Source organism: Trachemys scripta, chromosome 5, assembly GCF_013100865.1.
Source record: "Trachemys scripta elegans isolate TJP31775 chromosome 5, CAS_Tse_1.0, whole genome shotgun sequence".
NCBI classification, from domain to species: Eukaryota; Metazoa; Chordata; order Testudines; family Emydidae; genus Trachemys; species Trachemys scripta.
In genome coordinates this window covers 54,928,087-54,946,277 of record NC_048302.1, presented here as the reverse complement: position 1 = coordinate 54,946,277, position 18,191 = coordinate 54,928,087, and the positions used below count along the sequence as shown (strand labels likewise).

General features: G+C 44.4%; 1 protein-coding gene across 1 annotated transcript in view; it reads right to left on the bottom strand.

The window, feature by feature from the left end:
• The window catches only part of ARHGAP10 (Rho GTPase activating protein 10), a 246,201-nt gene extending 233,956 nt beyond the window's left edge, over positions 1-12,245 (bottom strand). Inside the window, exon 1 of the mRNA XM_034771459.1 lies at positions 11,755-12,245. Coding sequence (XP_034627350.1) covers positions 11,755-11,908 — 154 coding nt within the window. The 5' untranslated portion in view covers positions 11,909-12,245. The remainder of the gene's footprint in view (positions 1-11,754) is intronic.
• Between the last annotated feature and the right edge of the window lie 5,946 nt (positions 12,246-18,191).

The following is an 18,191-nucleotide window of genomic DNA, read 5'->3' as shown; positions in this document are numbered from 1 at the left end:
CACTTTTTTAAGTGTTCAAATATCTTTAATGCTATTAGAGAGTACAACTAGAGTGCAGCTAGCATTACTGAAAATTCAAAACTACAGAACGGAACCCGAAAGAAAAATAAGGCTATTTCTTGTGAGTCTCTGTTTAGGAGGGGATGCACTTGGACTCAAGTCATTCACATTTTCAGGTTCAAAGAAACAGCATTACCTTTTTGTAGGGCTGCAGTGAGAAAAGTTAAATAGGAAGTTTAGCTTCTTCACCAAGCATTTCATTCCTTACTTATAAACAGTGTGTGCGTGTTTGACACACTGTACCTCGGGGGAACCCCCAGAACCCCCAGGTTCATCCTTGTAAAATGATTGTGTGGTATCCAATGCAAAGTTTGTCACGTCAGGTGTCTTCGGAAGGCTAATGGTGCACTGAGCATTATTGTTATAGTAATTGTTGTTGCAGTAATGTTATAATAATGTTATAGGTTATAATTGCATGTATATAGTTATGAGGCTGAAAATGTGTCCTTATTTTAAGCCATGAGACCAGGCAAAAACTCTCCAAGAGGAGAGAGGCAGTTCACACCTCATCAGAGCATATATGGGACAAACCCAGCCCAGCCTCACAGGAACAAAGGATGGTGGCCGAGGCAGCAACAAAAGGATCTGTTGGACTCTTGAGTGAATCACCCCCCCCTTCCCAATTTGGTCAATTTGGGACTGCGATGAGGTAATGCTCACCTGACTCTGAAGGGGGGGGCACAAAGCCAAGAGAGAAGAAAGAACATGATAAAAGGGAGAGATGTTTGCCATGCTCTTCCTCTCTCTTCCACCTACATCTACAGATACCACACCAAGCGACTGAAGTGCTGACCAAAGGGGAGAGCCTGGCTGAAGAGCAATCTGCCAGCCTGTTTGAGAAGCATCTAAGTTTGTAAGGACACTGAAAGTGTTAAGATCAGTTTAGAATGCGTTTTGCTTTTATTTCATTTGACCAGATCTGACTTGTTATGCTTTCACTTATAATCACTTAAAATCTACCTTTGTAGTTAATAAATCTGTTTGTTTATTCTACCTGAAGCAGTATGTTTGGTTTGAAGTATGTCAGAGACTCCCCTTGGGAGAACAAGCCTTGTACATATCAATTTCTTTATTAAAATTGATGAACTCATATAAGCTTGCAGCATGCAGTGGGCATAACTGGACACTGCAAGATGGAGATTCTTAGGGTTGTGTCTGGGACCAGAGATATTGGCTGGTGTCATTCGATTGCACAATCCAAGGAGCAGTTTACAGGCCAGAGGCTGTGCATGAATAGCCCAGGAGTGGGGGTTCTCACAGCAGTGCAGGGTAAGGCTGGCTCCCGGAGTCAAGAATTGTGACCTAGCAGATCACCAGTCCAAACAACACCAGAGGGAAACGTCACAGTGTGCAATTAAAAAAAAATACAGGGAACAGACTATTTTTTAAAATTCGAGAATACTTGCTAGCAGCATGCTGGCTCTTGGCATACTTTTGTTCAGAACATCATTCCAATTTCTGCTACAAAAAATCCTATTACTTCCGATAAATACTTTGCTGAGGTAGGGGAGCACTATCCATACATTTATACTTTGCAAGCTACCCAGTTTACCTTGCTTGTTTAAACTGATATTCCCCTCCATGATGGACAATACCAATAATCTCATCATACCCTCACCATATACAAAGGTATAGAATTAGAGTCCAATTACAACTTTTTGTTCTGTTTTTAAATCCAGGACTTGGGCCTGCCAAGGAAAGCAAATCAAACCTAATAGGAAAATCAGAACTAGAAGCTTCTAATGAGCCTCTCATCTCCATCTGTGCTCATCTTCCTGGGAAGACAGACTGTATTGTATAATCCCAGGTAGAAGACCAGCTTTAGGCAGGTGCACTTAGCTAAGGGTGTGAGACGGAAATATTCAGAAAATTTTTTATTCTATTTAAAAAGACCTTTATCCCCCATCCCCCTTTTGCAGGTAGCTTTTCCTACTACTACTTCTCGCCCACAAGGGGGTAACTCATCATAAACAATTGGCAAGAACTCCCCAATTCAGCATAAAGCCATTGCAGGCATTAGCTCAAGGTTAGAACAATAGCAGAAAATATTCCATCTTGAGACAAGGAAATATAGAAAGGAAAGCAAAAAGTTAACTGACTAGCTGGAATAAGACAAGAGCCATTCTCACAAGAACAGAATGATAGCATGACCCCATCTGCACAAGTAGGCATGGAAAGAAAACACACACCCATCCAGCTCATAGTTTGCTTTTCAGAAACGCTAAAGCACACATTTTTCTGACGCAAGAACTTGTAGTAAGCACATGCCTTATCTCGGCGCTCCCGTAGACTTGAGCTCTACTTCCTCTTTCCAATTCCATGCAATATGTGGACCGCAACACACTCATGAACGTGCATTCTTACACTCACTGTACAGTTCTACTTCCAATCAGAGTTGAAGTGAGCAGGCCATCCCCTCCAAATGTTGCAAATACCTGAAAAATACTACAGTAAAAGCTGTTATCCGACATGTTGGCGTAATGGGGCTGCCAGTTAATCGAATATTCTGGTTATCAGAGTTATACTTTACTAATGGAATACCAATTTTCAAAGAATTAGAATACAATAAAATGAATAAAGTATAAAATTGTATACAGGTACTCACCAATCCAGTAGTAGTACTACACTGCAGAGTGGTTGGTTTCTTGAAGCACGTAGGTGTATACAAGTAAAGTTTTCTATACAGTAGATTCTCTTATGACATTACATATCACTATGGGCAGTGCATGGCATACACCCAGATCACTTAAAATACACTTCACATTAAAACTATACTGAACATAATTTAATCTTTCTTTGATGATTCAGAAGACACTTCAGGATCATCATCATCAAACATCAATTATCATTGTAGATGTAGAATGGACTGGGCTGAAACTGTAATGACCCTATGACATTCTGGAAGCTGCTTTTTTGAATAAATCCCTGATACCAGATTACTTTTATGCAAAAGCGGCAGAAGACAAGTAAGCAGAGTGCAGAATGTGGAACTGCATAACGTGCTGGACAATATACTTGTTCCTGTTACTAGATTGAAGATTTCTATTGGGAGATATCAGAAATGCCAGTTAATTGAGCTTTCTGGTTAATTGAGTGTCGAATAACAGAGCTTTTACCGTAGTATACATTCATTGTGGGTTTTTTCCCCCACTACTAGACTATTGTCATAAAACTGTCTCTGTGAATCTTATTTGGAAATTCAGAGAAGTCATGTAAGACTCCAGCACCACACTCCCAAGATTTAAAACCAAAAGAAAATCCCATCAAATATAACAACTGCCAGTCATACAAACTACTCTGTAAAGCCACGAACTACCTTCCATGAGCATTAAGTTTGGAAATAATATTCATTTAAATTATGTTGCACCTTCACTTCATATTTTTGGAACATTTTATATGTTGATTAATTTTAAAAAGTTAACATTTTACAACAAAGCACAGAAGACCAAACATAGGCCCAAATTATGTAATGTTAAGATGTACATTACCATTGCAAATGACTTGTTTTTCCATCATATTCTTTTAGGAAAACAAGCAAATGAGCAGAAATCATTTTAATTCTATATCTTCACCAATAAGTAGCACCAGAAACAAAGGGACTTGTTTGGAATTTCCTAACAAATTCACAGAATAGGCTCTGCAGACACTTACACCACCCTCTCAACAACAACGTTTCCAGCGATGGATTAAGAGGGGAAATTACAAGTGCTGGCTCCAATCCTGCAAACACCACCACACATGCTTAATTGTATGTACCAGAAAATTCCTACTGAGTTCCCTGACACTAATAATAATGTATGGGGAATTAAGCATGGGCTTGTTTCCAGGACCCAAAGAGGTAGAAATTGGAATGCCTAGGAGCACTGGAAGTAGGATACAGAGCTCTGGGTTCTAGGTCACCAGTGAACATACGTGTTACCACAGGTAACCTGTGAGAAGCAAGTTGGTATTCTTATTCTAATTATTATTACACATCACAAAAACCACCACCAGACCACTGCTGACAGTCTCAAGCAGAAAGTCCAAGGACAAAATAAGCAGAGACGTAACTATTCTACCTTTCCCTCAGAAGAAGGCAGAAGCACACTGGCAAGGAAGCTGCACTGCTCTTGCCTGAGCTATACATTTCAGGTGAATGCTAGGATGTCAAGTTCTGGGCCATCAGTCTGACAAATTACATCAGCACTAAGTTCATGTGTACCCATTTATGCATACAAAGGGGTTATAGATTCAGACTCATAGACTTTAAGGTCAGAAGAGACCATTATGATCATCTAGTCTGACCTCCTGCACAACGCAGGCCACAGAATCTCACCCACCCACTCCTGTAACAAATCCTTAACCTATGCCTGAGTTACTGAAGTCCTCAAATACTGGTTTAAAGACCTCAAGGTGCAGAGAATCCTCCAGCAAGTGACCCATGTCCCACGCTGCAGAGGAAGGCAAAAAACAAACACTACCAAATCACAATTTTATTATTTTTATTACCATAGTGCCTCAGAGCCTCATGGAACCCCACTGTTCTACGTACTGTACAAACACAGAACAACAATACAGTCTCTGCCCTAAAGAGCTTAGAATGTATTGCTTTTGCCCCACTTTGCATTGGTATGACTATACAAGGTACAAGGCAGTGGAGAATAGTTGCCCAGAATGAAGTAATGGATTAAAAACCCAGAGGATTCATTCTTAACCAGCCCATGGGCAATGGTCAGTCACTCAAAAGAGACTCAGAGTTTCTGGACTCCCCCGAGTGCTCTGGTTCAGGAACTAAAATAACTACAGCAGTATAAGGCACCTTTGTACAGGTATAACTGTGTCCAAACTAGGGCTTTCCAGAGTAGTTATGGTGGCAAAAAGTCACCCCTCTAACCAACAGTCACACCAGTACCAATTCTAAGTGTACTGTAGACCATCCCCAGATGAAGCACGCTCTCTATTTTTCCTCACTTTCTAAAACCAGTGAAGTCTCTAAGGTGTGTTATATGCCCATTTGAACAACAACTCTCATGCAAACGCAGGAAGTCAGCATCTTTTAATTTTGGGAGGTGGAATTTTCCTGCCTAAAGCTCAGCAGCAGTTCTCTAATTTGACCATCAATTTAGTTTCAAACTGCAGGATCTAGGACAGATCCATCTTGCAGCTTCTAGGATATGTTCTGCAGAACTTGAGTCTAAGCTTTCATTAAAAATAAATAAATAAATAAATAAATAAATAAATAAAGGCTAGACACTTAAAAAAAAAACAGACTGTGAATGAAGCCTACCAAATGTGATCTAGCCAACAGCTCTGAAAAGTGTAAACTATACCACTCATTTCAATTGACTCTGAAGCCTAATGATGACATTAACAACTAGCATCTCTAATACTTGCAATTCAGAATTTTTACCTGCAGTAAGAATTGGTCAAAATGGTCAAAAGACAGGACATTTCTAGTACCACAGCTAATTCTAAATCATTCCCCACACCACCAATTGATCCCAAATGCAATAACAACTTCATAAGATAGCTGAGCTACTAGTTAAAGACTATTACTCCATGATAGGAAATGAAGTGAGGTTGTGAGGGACCTAATGCGGGTTGCCCCAATTGAAGACAAGTTGAGGGAGGATAGGCAACAGTCCTTAGTATGGACATGTCCAATAGAGACCTGAGAGTTATATTGTTAGGATAGCAATTATCATGTACAGGGAGAGGCCAAAAACTTGATATGTGGACTGGATATCAGCAGACCTTAAAGAGACCAATTTGCATGACAGCCAGGCATATAATCATGAGTTTTGGAAAAAGGCTATAAAAGTTGGCAACCCCAAATACAGAAGTGACCAGAAAGAAGAAGGCAATGATGACTAAAGACTATATGCTATCGTTGATCTTCAGGCAACCTCCCCTTGACATTAGTGAAAGATGTGTAGAGGGGAGAAGGTAGGCTATGGCACTAATTTTGTAATCCCAGCTCAGACCACATTTAAAAATTGTAATTTGGCCCTCTCCATAGAATTAGTTTGCCGTTTCTGTTATAGAGCAGTACCATTCATTTACATAAAGATGAATGCTTTCTTTTGGGTGGGGCTGAATGGAAAGACTCTCAGACCACTTTCTTATACAACAGCAAGTTTTCCATTAGCAGGGAAGTCATGCTATTAGAATGTTAATTACAAGGAGCACTAAAAAGAGTGGCTGCTACTGGCTAAAAAGAAGCCAAGGACCATGCCCTCTGTGTAAACCTTTCTTAAAAGAAAGTCAGATCAGATTTGGCCCAAAATTACAAAACTTAAGATTTTTAGAAATGTTTCCACTCTATTTTGAAATTCCATTTTTTTTTTTTAAAAAGCAAGTAAACATTCTCTGGCAGCACTTGCAACACACACCATAGCACTATGCTAGGGCATGAGGATGCCAGTAAAAAGTGAACTAGTTATTTTCCATTTTGCAACCTTAGAGAAATTCATAAGGTAAACAAATAGCATAATCATCCTACTGAAGAGCAAGTGAGATATTTAGAAACCTATCAATATTGTAGATTACTCAAACTACTTGTAACAAAGAAAGGCTTTTCCTTTTTTTTTTTTTTTAAATAATAAAAGCAACCCTGTTGAGAACCAATATCAGATGCTTTCTTTGAAACATCTATTGAGCACTCATTTAAACTACAGAAATTACAATTTTCAGATTGAATGCTTTTCTCCATTTCCTTATTTATTTTACAAATTAATTCCATCATAACTATTTAAACTGGCAACAATTTCAGAGTCTTTGAGAACTAGTAGATATTACTCAATGCTACTAGCGTAAGCCACTGAGCCACATGTTTAGCTGGCTCTCACATGGAAAGTCTTAAAAAACTGGTGTTGATCAAGATTCACATGACTGTTCCTCAAATGTTAATCTGAATGCATGTTATGCTGGGGCCCTATGTAGGTTATAACCATGTATAGTGTTTAAGAGCTTTAAACAAGCTTTTCAAATGCACATTTTATCTCAAACTAAGGATTCATTTATTTACTGAGTGCATTTTCATTTGGTATCTCTCTCAACCCCAGTGGCTACCTCTATGCAGAAATTATCTTCAAAAAACAAACTTGACATCCTAAATGGTTAGAGTTTCTTGAGAAATAATTGAGATTTCTATTGTAAATGTGTGTACTGTTTCATGCATTTAATAGCAAACACCAAAAAAAAAAAAGTCAATTGAAATATGGAAAAAGGAAAGTGTAATGAAAACAGATCAGTGAACGGCTAAAACCACTGTTTATTTATTCTTTCTTTCCAGTCTTTGGTTTCAAGAAACGACACCTCGATGATGCAAAGTTTTAGACAGGAAACACAAGAGAACTTCAAGTCGGAACTGATTACCTTTCAGATTCATGAAAGAATTAGAACTTGGTGTTTAAAAGCAACACTAAAAGTCTGGCTCATGGTGAAAACTAGAAACTTCAGTTAAGGCTGCAGCAGAGATGGTTTATTTATTGGTAATGTACTTGTGTACCAATAACTAACTCTACAACTTCTACTTATAAAAAAGTTTGAACTGGGGAGAACACACTGCGCAGTATAACTGAAAAAGAAAGGAGAATAAAGATGACAAGAAGAAGGACCACAACAAAACTACTGCCTTGATCCTGAAAGGCAGTGACAACACCTACTGTCAAGAGGAGTGGTGTATGCTTACTGCCTCTCAAGATGTGGCCCAATGCAAATACCATAGTCATTTACAGTGCTCTCTGTTAAACAGGAAGTGGGACATATTCAATTTTAGGGGTTTCCCCTCACATTCAGCAGAAGATGGAGAGGACCATCATGAAGTTTTTGTCAGCTATTGCTTTTTTTTTTTTTTCATTTTAATAAATAAATAAATAAATAAATAAAAGCTCTGTATTTATCATAAATGATGAGGATACAGATATGATGCTGCAGTTTTTGGCATGAGAGAAATGATCTTGAATAACCCAATTTACAGAACAACATTTGATATGCCTGAAGTTGTGTTTACCATTAAACAATTTCCCATCCAAAAACAAAATCCAAATAGTTGAGTACTTCAACCTAAAAAAAAATTCCTGATATTGATGAGCTTATTTTAATTTATTCTTCTTAAGCTGAAAATCAACTACTACCCAATACTAAGTGTCAGCCTTCAGGAAATGCCTATGGCATACCCAGAAATACTGGAGGCAAAAGGCTAACAAAAGCTGAAACAGCTCTCATAGGGGCAAAAATCCACTATCAGTAAAGTCACAATGCAACTAATTTTCTCTACTAGATATATAAAATCAGTGGCACCTACCACCCCGTTCCACACAATATCTCTACTCAGAAGAGTTAATAGGATGAAATGTCACTAAGGATATTAAAGTAATACTATGGTTATCATCAAGATAGCACGTTCATTCAAGAGACAAGGTGAGTAATATCTTTTATTGGTTCAATAAAAGATATTACCTCACTTACCTTGTCTCTCTAATATCCTGGGACCAGCACAGCTACAACTACACTGCATACTTTCATTCAAAGCATTTTCAGTACCTTTCGCACTCCATAAAAGTTCATGTGGGTAGACTAAGACCAGAAATGGAAGTTTTGGAAAAGATTCAGAAAATTCTATCCAGCTGTTTGAGGTATCCACGCAAAGGGAGAAAAAAAAACATTTTTCACAAGTTTAGTAACATTGTAGAAATTCTTTTCTTCTACTGAAGTATGAAGTAAAAATATTTTGCATTTCAAATCTATATGATTTGGACATTCACACAATCTCCAAAGAACACATTATCCTGTCAAATGCAGAAAACGTGTTGCCCAACAAATAAAGAAGAGTTAAAAACAAATGAAAAGGGCATGATGCATGCTATCTCCTTTACACATTTAAGTAAACACCAAGCAGAGATGTACATGTTCTGCCCTGCTTCTACTTGGGTAAAATGAGATATCTGAAAAATCTTCAGCCCCAAAAGCCTCCCCAGCTGCAGCCACTTATTCTGTCCCATGAACAATCTGATGAATTCCCCCCAATTTACAGCTGGTGGGCCCTGCTGTGTGTATTTTCAAATTTTACATGCTCTCAACGGAGCAGTACAATACCTCCTCACTTAATGTTATGTTCCTGCAAAATGCAATTTTAAGCAAAACGATGTTAAGCGAATCCAATTTCCCCATAAGAATTAATGTAAATGAGGGGGTTAGGTTCCAGGGAATTTGTTTTCCTTGGCTGAGGTAGAGGAGTCAGAGGGTGGGATATTTCCCAGGGAATGTCTTACTGCTAAATGATGAACTAGCAATTGGCTGAGCCCTCAAGGGTTAACTCTCACACTCTACAAGGCAGCAGAAATGGAGGGAGGGGAGACAGCACTGCAGACAGAGACATACACCCTGTGTGTGAGAGAGAGAGAGATGTACATTTCACCTTTAAGTACACTGCCTTGTTAATTAGATCAGCTTGCTGAGACCGCAGCTGCAGCCAGCAAGCTCCCTCCATTCTGAGCACTGTCTTGTGTCCCCCCTGCTCTATGGAAGATGCGGTAAGCGGGGTGCAGGAACAGGGTGGAGGGGGACACCCTGACATTAGTCCCTCTCTTCCTCCCCGCACAGCAAGCAGGAGTCTCAGGGAGCAGCACATGGCAGTGGGGGGAGGGACAGCTGTAATTACTAGCCTGCTGATAGGGGGGCTGCCAGTCCACCCTGGTTCCAAGCCCCCACCAGCTAGCTGCAAGGGGCTGCTCTTCCTGCAAGCACTGGACAAAGCAGATGGCTGCCAAATGATGTGAGAAGGGAGCATTGCACAACTTTAAACGAGCATGTTCCCTAACTGATCAGCAAGGTAACAACAAAACAACGTTAATCGGGAGACTAAGTGAGGAATTACTGTATAGTGTAGGGCAGTGGTTTTCAAACTTTTTTTCTGGCAACCCAATTGAAGAAAATTGTTGATGCCCATTACCCACTGGAGGTGGGGCATGAGGGGTTTCAGATGTGGGGGGGGGGCTCAGGACTGGGGCAGAAGGTTGGGGTGAGGACTGTGGGATGGGGCTGGGAATGAGGGACTCAGGGTGCAGGAGAGGGCACTAGGCTGGGGCAGGGGTGCAGGAGGGAGTGAGGGCTCTGGGGTGGGGCCAGGAATGAGGGGTTTGGGGTGGAGCAAGGGGCTTGGTTTGGGGGGGCTCAGGGCTGAGGATTGGAGCATCAGCTTACCTCAGGCGGCTCCCAGTCAGCGGCACAATGGGGGTGCTAAGACAGGCTTCCTGCCTTTCCTGGCACCGCAGACCACACTGCGCCCCGGAAACAGCCAGCAGCAGGCTCCACACAGCCCTCACCCACAGGCATCACCCCTCCCTCCCCAGCTTCCATTGGCTGGTTCCTGGCCAATGGGAGTGCGGAGTCGGTGCTCAGGAAGGGGGCACTGCGCGGAATCCTGTAGTGCCCCTGCCTAAGGGCCAGACCTGCCACACCAGCGCAGTGTCAGAACAGGTAGGGACTAGCCTGCCTTAGCCAAGCAGCATCGCTCGGGCTTTTAATGGGACTTTTAATGGCCCGGTCAGCGGCACTGACCAGAGCTGCCGCAATGCAACCCAGTACTGGATCACGACACGCCATTTGAAAACCACTAGTTTAGGGAACGTAGTCTCAGCATATGTGAAAATCAAAGTGAAATAAATACATTTGTTTGTTTAAATTATCATTGGATTCAAATAAGCATTTATGAACTACACTACCCTGTTTGAACTTAAAATTTAAGAAGTTATGTGAATGCAACACTACAGACAAGAATGAAAATATGTAGTCATGCCACTCAGTGTTATGGTACCCACAAACTATGATGTAGCCATCTCTGTGCATTTAAAACCCCAACCATGATTTTTCATCAACTTTAGACCGTTACTGTGACCACATACCCTATCTTCCTTTCAGGGTGGAAAATACACAGGCAAATACAGTGGGTGGCACAAAGTCAGTGTCATGGTACTGGGTATATGTATACAGTACCCAAAGCCTGCTATGGGCTTTAGAGACATAGAATAAGGCAGGCCTGTGCCAGGAAATCGCAGAGATGTAACTAAGGTTACAAAAAGTTCTGTTAAAAGGGAGTTGCTGTCAGTAGCAGGCCTGTTATCACTTTCCCACAATCACAAGGGCAGGAAGATAGCGGTTTCCTGAAGGTGGAATGAGGGGGTTCTAACTAGGACGAAAGGTGATGAGGGAAATTAACTAACTTCAACTCGGAACAAAACCTTTCCTCACACAAAGCGCAAAAATTTTAAAACCTACGTGAGGCGGCAGGCATTCAGCTGGGGAAGAGAGGAGCAACTTGGCACGTCTTGCAAATACCACTCTCTCTCTCTCTGCGCCTCAGCCGGCAGGAAACCCTGGCTTTGTGCAAGGCACACCGCCATCTGCCCTCTTAGCTCAGGCAAGCCAGTTTGCAGCAGCTGCTGCTGCTGGCGACACAGGAGAGCAGCAGTTCGCACCCAGGATGACAGCGGGGCAACACAAAGCTTGTAGGGCAGGAAGCCTCCCTGCTCTGCGCAAGGAGGCTCTTAGCAAGACTCTCAATACAGCACCGATTACTGCCGCAAACACAGGGACCCGCCCCTGCAAAGCGCCGCACCAGTCTTATTACTGCAACAAAAAGGGGCTACATAGCTACACTGCACACACTGCCCCCGCCAGCACCTCCTCATCCCCGCCTCCCTTCCCACTCACTTTTGGTTGCAGCGATAAGGTTCTTTCCATCCTTGAGCAGCTCCTTGATGAACTTGTTGGTTTTTTCCAGTTCCGCCTCATGGGCTCTGATCCTCTCCCTGAACCAGGGGCTATCCAGGTAGCAATCGCTGAACTCCAAGGGCTGCAGCCCCATAGTTGCTGCAACTGCACTAGGGCTCAGCTCCTTGCAAATCCCTCTTCACCAGGCAGCAGCAGCCTCAAGAGCCGACACTACGGAGCAGGGCAGGGCCCGCGGTGCCTCCAGCTAAAGCGATTCCTCCAGGTGACCTGGCAACTGGCACTTTCAAACCACGGCATGAGGGGGCGGTCCCCGAGGCCAGCCGCACCCCGGGCCCGGGGGCTCTTGCAACAAAGGGTGAGGAAGGGAACAGAACAGCAGCTACTCCGAGAGCTTCATCAGCGTTCGGCAGCGGCCGGAGAAGCCTCCCGCCGTGAGAGCAGCTGGGACGACTGAGGAGACGCTGCTGCCCAGCTCCCGGCAGCCTCCACCACAGGCAGCCTCGGCATCCCAGCCCCGCCCCGCTCCCAGCTCCACCCTGCCAAGTTCCAACCCCCCGCCCTCGGCTCAGCCTGAGCTGCTCTCGTCTCTGCCCGCTGGCGCTGGGCGCCCTCCCCACGCGGAGCCGCCCTCCCCGCGCTCCCAAATTCCAGGGACCTTGTTGCATGATTAGCAACTTGTGACGAGGCAAGAGACGTGCCAGGAAGGGGGGGTTGCAGCAGCGCCTGCCCGGGGTGCGGCTTTACAGCGTGCTGGGGTTGTGTGGCCCCCAAGAGGGCATGAATTACCCCACCTCCCCCACGCCGAGCCTGCTGAGCTTGTGTCCCCGTTGTCCCCTTGCCATTATTGCCCGGTCCAGAATTAGCGGCAAGTTGCCGCACAGGGTATCATCTGCCCCCTGTCTGCTGATTTCACTACGAGTCAGCTCTCCTCCGCTCTGAACTCCTAGCCGCCACTCACACACTAATATCAGAACATAACTTCCTCCTCATCTTCGCCCAGGTGCACATCCTACCTACATCGAACCGGTTCATGTCTGTACGCAGTACATCGGGGTAAATGGTGCCGCGATGGGCCTTCAGGTTTTCTCCTAGGTGCGCGCTGTGTTTAGAAATACTTGTTAGAAATACAAAGTTTGTGGTAGAGGTGGGTGGATGTCAAAGTTTGTTCAGGAAGATTCCCTAGCTGGACATTTCTCTGCTTTTCAGGGACTTTGCACTGAAAAAAATTAAACTCTAAATCAACCAAGGTTTCGATGGTAGAATGTAACTTTGGTGATGCAAATTACAAAATGCATGTTATATCCTCACATTTATTCCTTTCATTTCAAACTCCCATTCAAGTATATAATTCTTGGGAGCAAATACCAAAGAACCAGTTGCTCAAGAGGACATCTGTATTTGGCTTTCATTTTGATTTGGGGGGAGGGGGTGGAGAAGGGTTTTTTTTTTTTTTTTTTTAGTCTGTTAGAACTTCACCAACCCGTGAACATTGTGCAAATTTATGAAGTGAAATAGCTCTGACAGTACAATAACTGGATGTACTCACTTAGATGCCAAGAACTCTGCCTATGTTATTAATTATTACAAATGACTTGTAAGTATAACAAGGAATTAATTCTTCTTGATTTTAGGGGATATTTTAGATGAAGAACAGTAAAGGAGTATGCAGTTTGTCCAGGGATATCTGAAAATTGTTGGTGGTAGGTTTTATTTTTGTTTGTTTTGTTTTGCTGTTTTTGCCATCACGTTTAAAGTCTTCCTCAGCTCTTTCTCCTTGGGTTTACATCAGTGCCGTACCACAGGATTTGGTTAACATTCTGATCTTCTTAAATGTCGTGCAAATCAGGTGAAGGTAAAGGCTGTCTTTGTAAGAGATAATGTTGAAAGATATCTGATCTTTTCTCAGAAGATGAGTATAAAGAGATTAGGAAGGAATTCTGGAAGTGTTATCTAATTCAATCAAATCAAAGAATATTATTGCAAATTCCTAAAGGCAGCACTAAACACCAGCAGTGTAACAAGCAATTTAAAATGTGCATACACATTTGTTACTTTGCGACTGCCCTAGATCCTTAATCTCCTAAAGTTACTCCTGATATGATCAGAGCATATGAAATTAGATACACTTGTCTAGAAGTACAGTATGTTATTTTAAAACCTGACAAAGAACAAAATAATCTGCCCGTGCACAGAGATGCTGGCCCTAGGAAATTAAAATACTACTCAATGAGGTAAACAGAACATGTGACACCCATACACACCGGTTAAAGGCCAAGATTGGTGTGTTTATTTTTCAATATAAAATATATTACATTAGTCATATTATATATTTTACCATCTTCTTCAGTTTAGTCCCTACAAAATTGTGAATTTCAACACAGGAATTCCATGCCTGGGACAGGATTTATAATACATGGTCTGATCCTGATCCCTTTTAAGTCAGTGAGTTTTGTTATTGATTTTAATTTCAATACCATGTGGCCTAAAGTTAAGCCCACACTACACTGTCCAGGAAAACTGTATTGAAATTATTTTAGCACCTTGTTGGGAAGAACTGTACTAAAAAGGACACTGTCATTTTAAAAATAACAATGTTGTCTTAAATTCTTATTGTTGTTACAAAAAAAAAATCTGAAAGAAAAGAGGAGGGAAAACCTGTATTTTTTCACTGTGTTTATTTTGTGCATTTGAGAGCCTTTTGTGTATGGTATAGTCAGTTTATCTGTTTTCACGGTATACTCCATGAGAATCTCCAAGGCTCCATCCTGCAACCAGTTATGTATGTGAGTAACTATAGGGGGGAGGGATAGCTCAGTGGTTTGAGCATTGGCCTGCTAAACCCAGGGTTGTGAGTTCAATCCTTGAGGGGGCCACTTAGGGATCTGGGGAAAATCAGTACATATTTTAGGAATCTCATTAAACTCAATAGGTCTTCTTGCATTTGGAAAATTACACATGTGTGTAAGGCCAGGTCTACACTAAAAAGTTAAGTTGACCCACTACATCACTTGGGAGTGTGAAAACTCCACACCCCTGAGCAACATATTTAGGACAATTTATGTAGACAGTGCTAGGTTGATAGGACAACAGAAGAATTCTTCCATCTACCACTTTTCAGGGAGATGGATTAACTACAGCCATGGCTGTAGTGTTTACACTGAAGCACTACAGTAGCGTAGCTACAGCTTTGCAGCTGTGCCACTGTAGCAGTTTAAGTTTAGACATTGCCTAAGGCCTGATCTATACCACAAAATTAAGTCAACATAAGCTGCCTTGTATCAATATAGTTGTGCACGTGCCTCCACTTACATTTGTCTCCCACTGATCTGAGCACCCCATTAAGCCGACACACTAACATCACCTCCCCGAGCAGCGTTGAGCCATAGTCGATATACGGAGGTCAATGCAGCGCAAGGGCAGAGACTGTTGCTTATGTTGACCCTAAAAGTCCCCCAGCAGGGGTCACACAATGAGTAACACTGACCACTCTGGTCACAGTTGTGAACTCCATTTCCCCACAGCCAAAGAGACCAGAAGACACCTGCACTCTTCTTTAAAGCCTGCAAATTTTTTAAATGCCTTTTTCTGAATGTACAGCTTGGCAAGCACACCTAGCAACTCTCCATTGTTGTGTACAACTGCCTAGCTGACTACGACAGCTACATACTCCAGACAGGCTCCAGCTCAGAATAAACAGGAGATACTGGATCTCGTGGGCCCGTGGGGAGATGAGGCAGTGCAGGCACAGCTACAGATCAGCCATAGAAATGTGGACATCTACAAGCAGATTGCATGGGAGATGCAGGAGAAGGGGTACAACAGGGACCAGCAGAGGTGCCATGTGAAAGCAAAGGAATGGTGTCAGGCATATCAGAAGGCCAGGGAGGCCAACAGTCAATCTGATGTCAAGTTCCAAACCTGCCACTTCTACAAAGAGCTGCATGCCATACTTTACAGAGACCCCACCACCATACTGCAGACCACCAAGGAGCCCAAGTTAAAGGCCCCTGGCATGAACAGTGAGGACCAAGAGGAAGAGGAGGAGGGACTTGCAACTGGGGGATCCAATAATGCCTCAAGCCATCGCAGTCCAGTCAGTCCTGGCAGTTGAGTACAGTCAAACCCAATGCAAAGGAAGGAATCTTGGGTAAGTATGTTACTGTATGTCCCATTACAATGATATACTGATGGCACCCCCAACTAAACAGGACACAGTAAATCCACTTTTCATTAGTTTACTTGTAGGAGAAGAGGTACTGGTATAACAAAGAGAGGTAGCATTATTATCTGCTTTTCATTCCCCTGCAGACTTAGGCAGGGAAGGGGGGCACGTGAAGTAAACTTGTTTATGTACACAGGGACGTCCCTTGAATCCTCCTGGGAGATCTTAACATTTTCATGGAGGAACTTTGCAATCCTTTACCAAAGGTTTCTAGAGATGGCAGCCTTATTTCTTCCTCTGCAGTTGGACACTTTCCCAGGGCTGTTAGCAATAACTTTGGCAGGCACTGTTACAGCACACAGGCTAGGACGGGGTGGGCAAACTTTTTGGCCTGAGGGCCACATCTGGGTATGGAAATTGTATGGTAGGCCAGGAATGCTCATGAAATTGGGGGTTGGGATGCAGGAGGGGGTGAGAACTCCACCTGGGGGGTGCAGGCTCTGGGGAAGGGACAAAAATGGCCCTTCACATTTACATTGCCCAGAGTCACAGTCCTGTAAATCAGGAGACAGTTAGCGGCCCTGCTGCTAGGGTGACCAGACGTCTCAATATTATCGTGACAGTCCTGATTATAGGGAACTTGTCCCATGTCCTGACCTTACATCAGTCGGGACACACTTTGTCCCGATATCGGGGGACCATCTGGTGGAGGACGCAAGCCGTCGCTGCCGGCGCCGCTTACCTCTTCTTCCTGGGCCCTGGGGCAGCGCAGCTGAACTCCTGCTGCCCGCCGGCCGGCTGGCAGGAGCCTGCAGAGTGCTGCAGCCCCACTCCCCAGGCACGCACAGAGGCGACGAGGAGATCTCCACTGTGTGCTGCAGAGGCGGGACTTGTAGGCAGCCAGCAGTGGGCAGAGTAGGGTGACCAGACTTCCTGATTTTATCGGGACTGTCCTGATATTTCCTTGTTTGTCCCGCATTCCGACCGATGTGCGGTTGGGACACTGGACAAACAAGGAAATGCTCCAGAGCCTGGAAGTGCTCACGCCCCCCCCCCACCCCGACTCTGCCCCCTCCTCCCCCCCCATTGGCTCCCTCCCCAAATCCCCACCTCTTCCCCAGGCTCACCATTCCTCCTCCCTCCACAAGCGCTGGAGGAAGGCCTGGGAGACGCAGGGGAAGCGCGGGGCCAGGCCGCGGGCCGCCCCCCTACTCTCCCTACCGCCCAACTGAGGCCTGCCTGCTCGGGGCCAGGCCGGACTCTCACTCACCCTGGCCCCGCGCTTCCCCTGCGTCTCCCGGGCCTCCCTCCAGCGCTTGTGGAGGAAGGGTGTTGTTGTTGTTTTTTTTGCCCCCCCCCCCCCCCCCCCCCCCGGCCCCTCCCCCCCCCCCCCCCCCCCCCCCCCCCCGCCCACGTCCCAATATTTGACTTGGGTGATCTGGTCACCTTAGGGCAGAGAGCCCCCCCGCTCCCTCGACCCGACCTGACCTGCACGACCTTAGGAGCCAGAGGGACGGGACCTGGCTGCTGGATGCTTTCTGGGAGCCGCTCCAGGTAAGGCTAGCTCTGCTGGGACTCACCTAGCCCCCTGGCAGGTCCCTCTGGCTGGGGGGAGCTCTGCATGCTGCCCCCCTCCCTCCCTGAAGGGAGAGGTAGAGACGGAGCGGAGGCAAGCTGGTGTGGGAGGTGGGGGGGCGGGGCGTGGAGCTGCCAGTGGGTTCTCAGCCCCCACCAATTTTTCCTGTGCACCGGCGGGTTTTTTTGTTTTGCTCCACCGCCAGCTTGTTTTTTTGTTTGTATGGGGTTTTTTTTGCTCCGCCCTGATTTTTCACCTCTGTCATGATATTTCACCTCTGTCATCTGGTCACCCTACCTGCTGCACATTTGCATGACAGTGGCCCCCATTGTGGATTTTCCCAACTCCAAAATGATTTCCACTGATGGGTAGTTGTGGCATTTCAAGTTTTCACAGTGCAATCGCTGATCCCTTCTCCACTGTCAGTGCAGCTCTCATTCTCGTGTCTCTGTGTTGGAGTGCTGGAGTAAGCTTGGCACACAGATCCAGGAATATGGCCTTGCACATCTGAAAGTTCTGCAGCCACTGCTTGTCATTCCAAACCTGCATTATGATGCGATCCCACCAATCAGTGCTCATTTCTTGGGCCCAGAATTGGCGCTCTACCATCTGTAGCAACTTTGTGAACACCATCAACATGCTAGTATTGGTTCTTGCTATGTCCCACCGCAATCTATC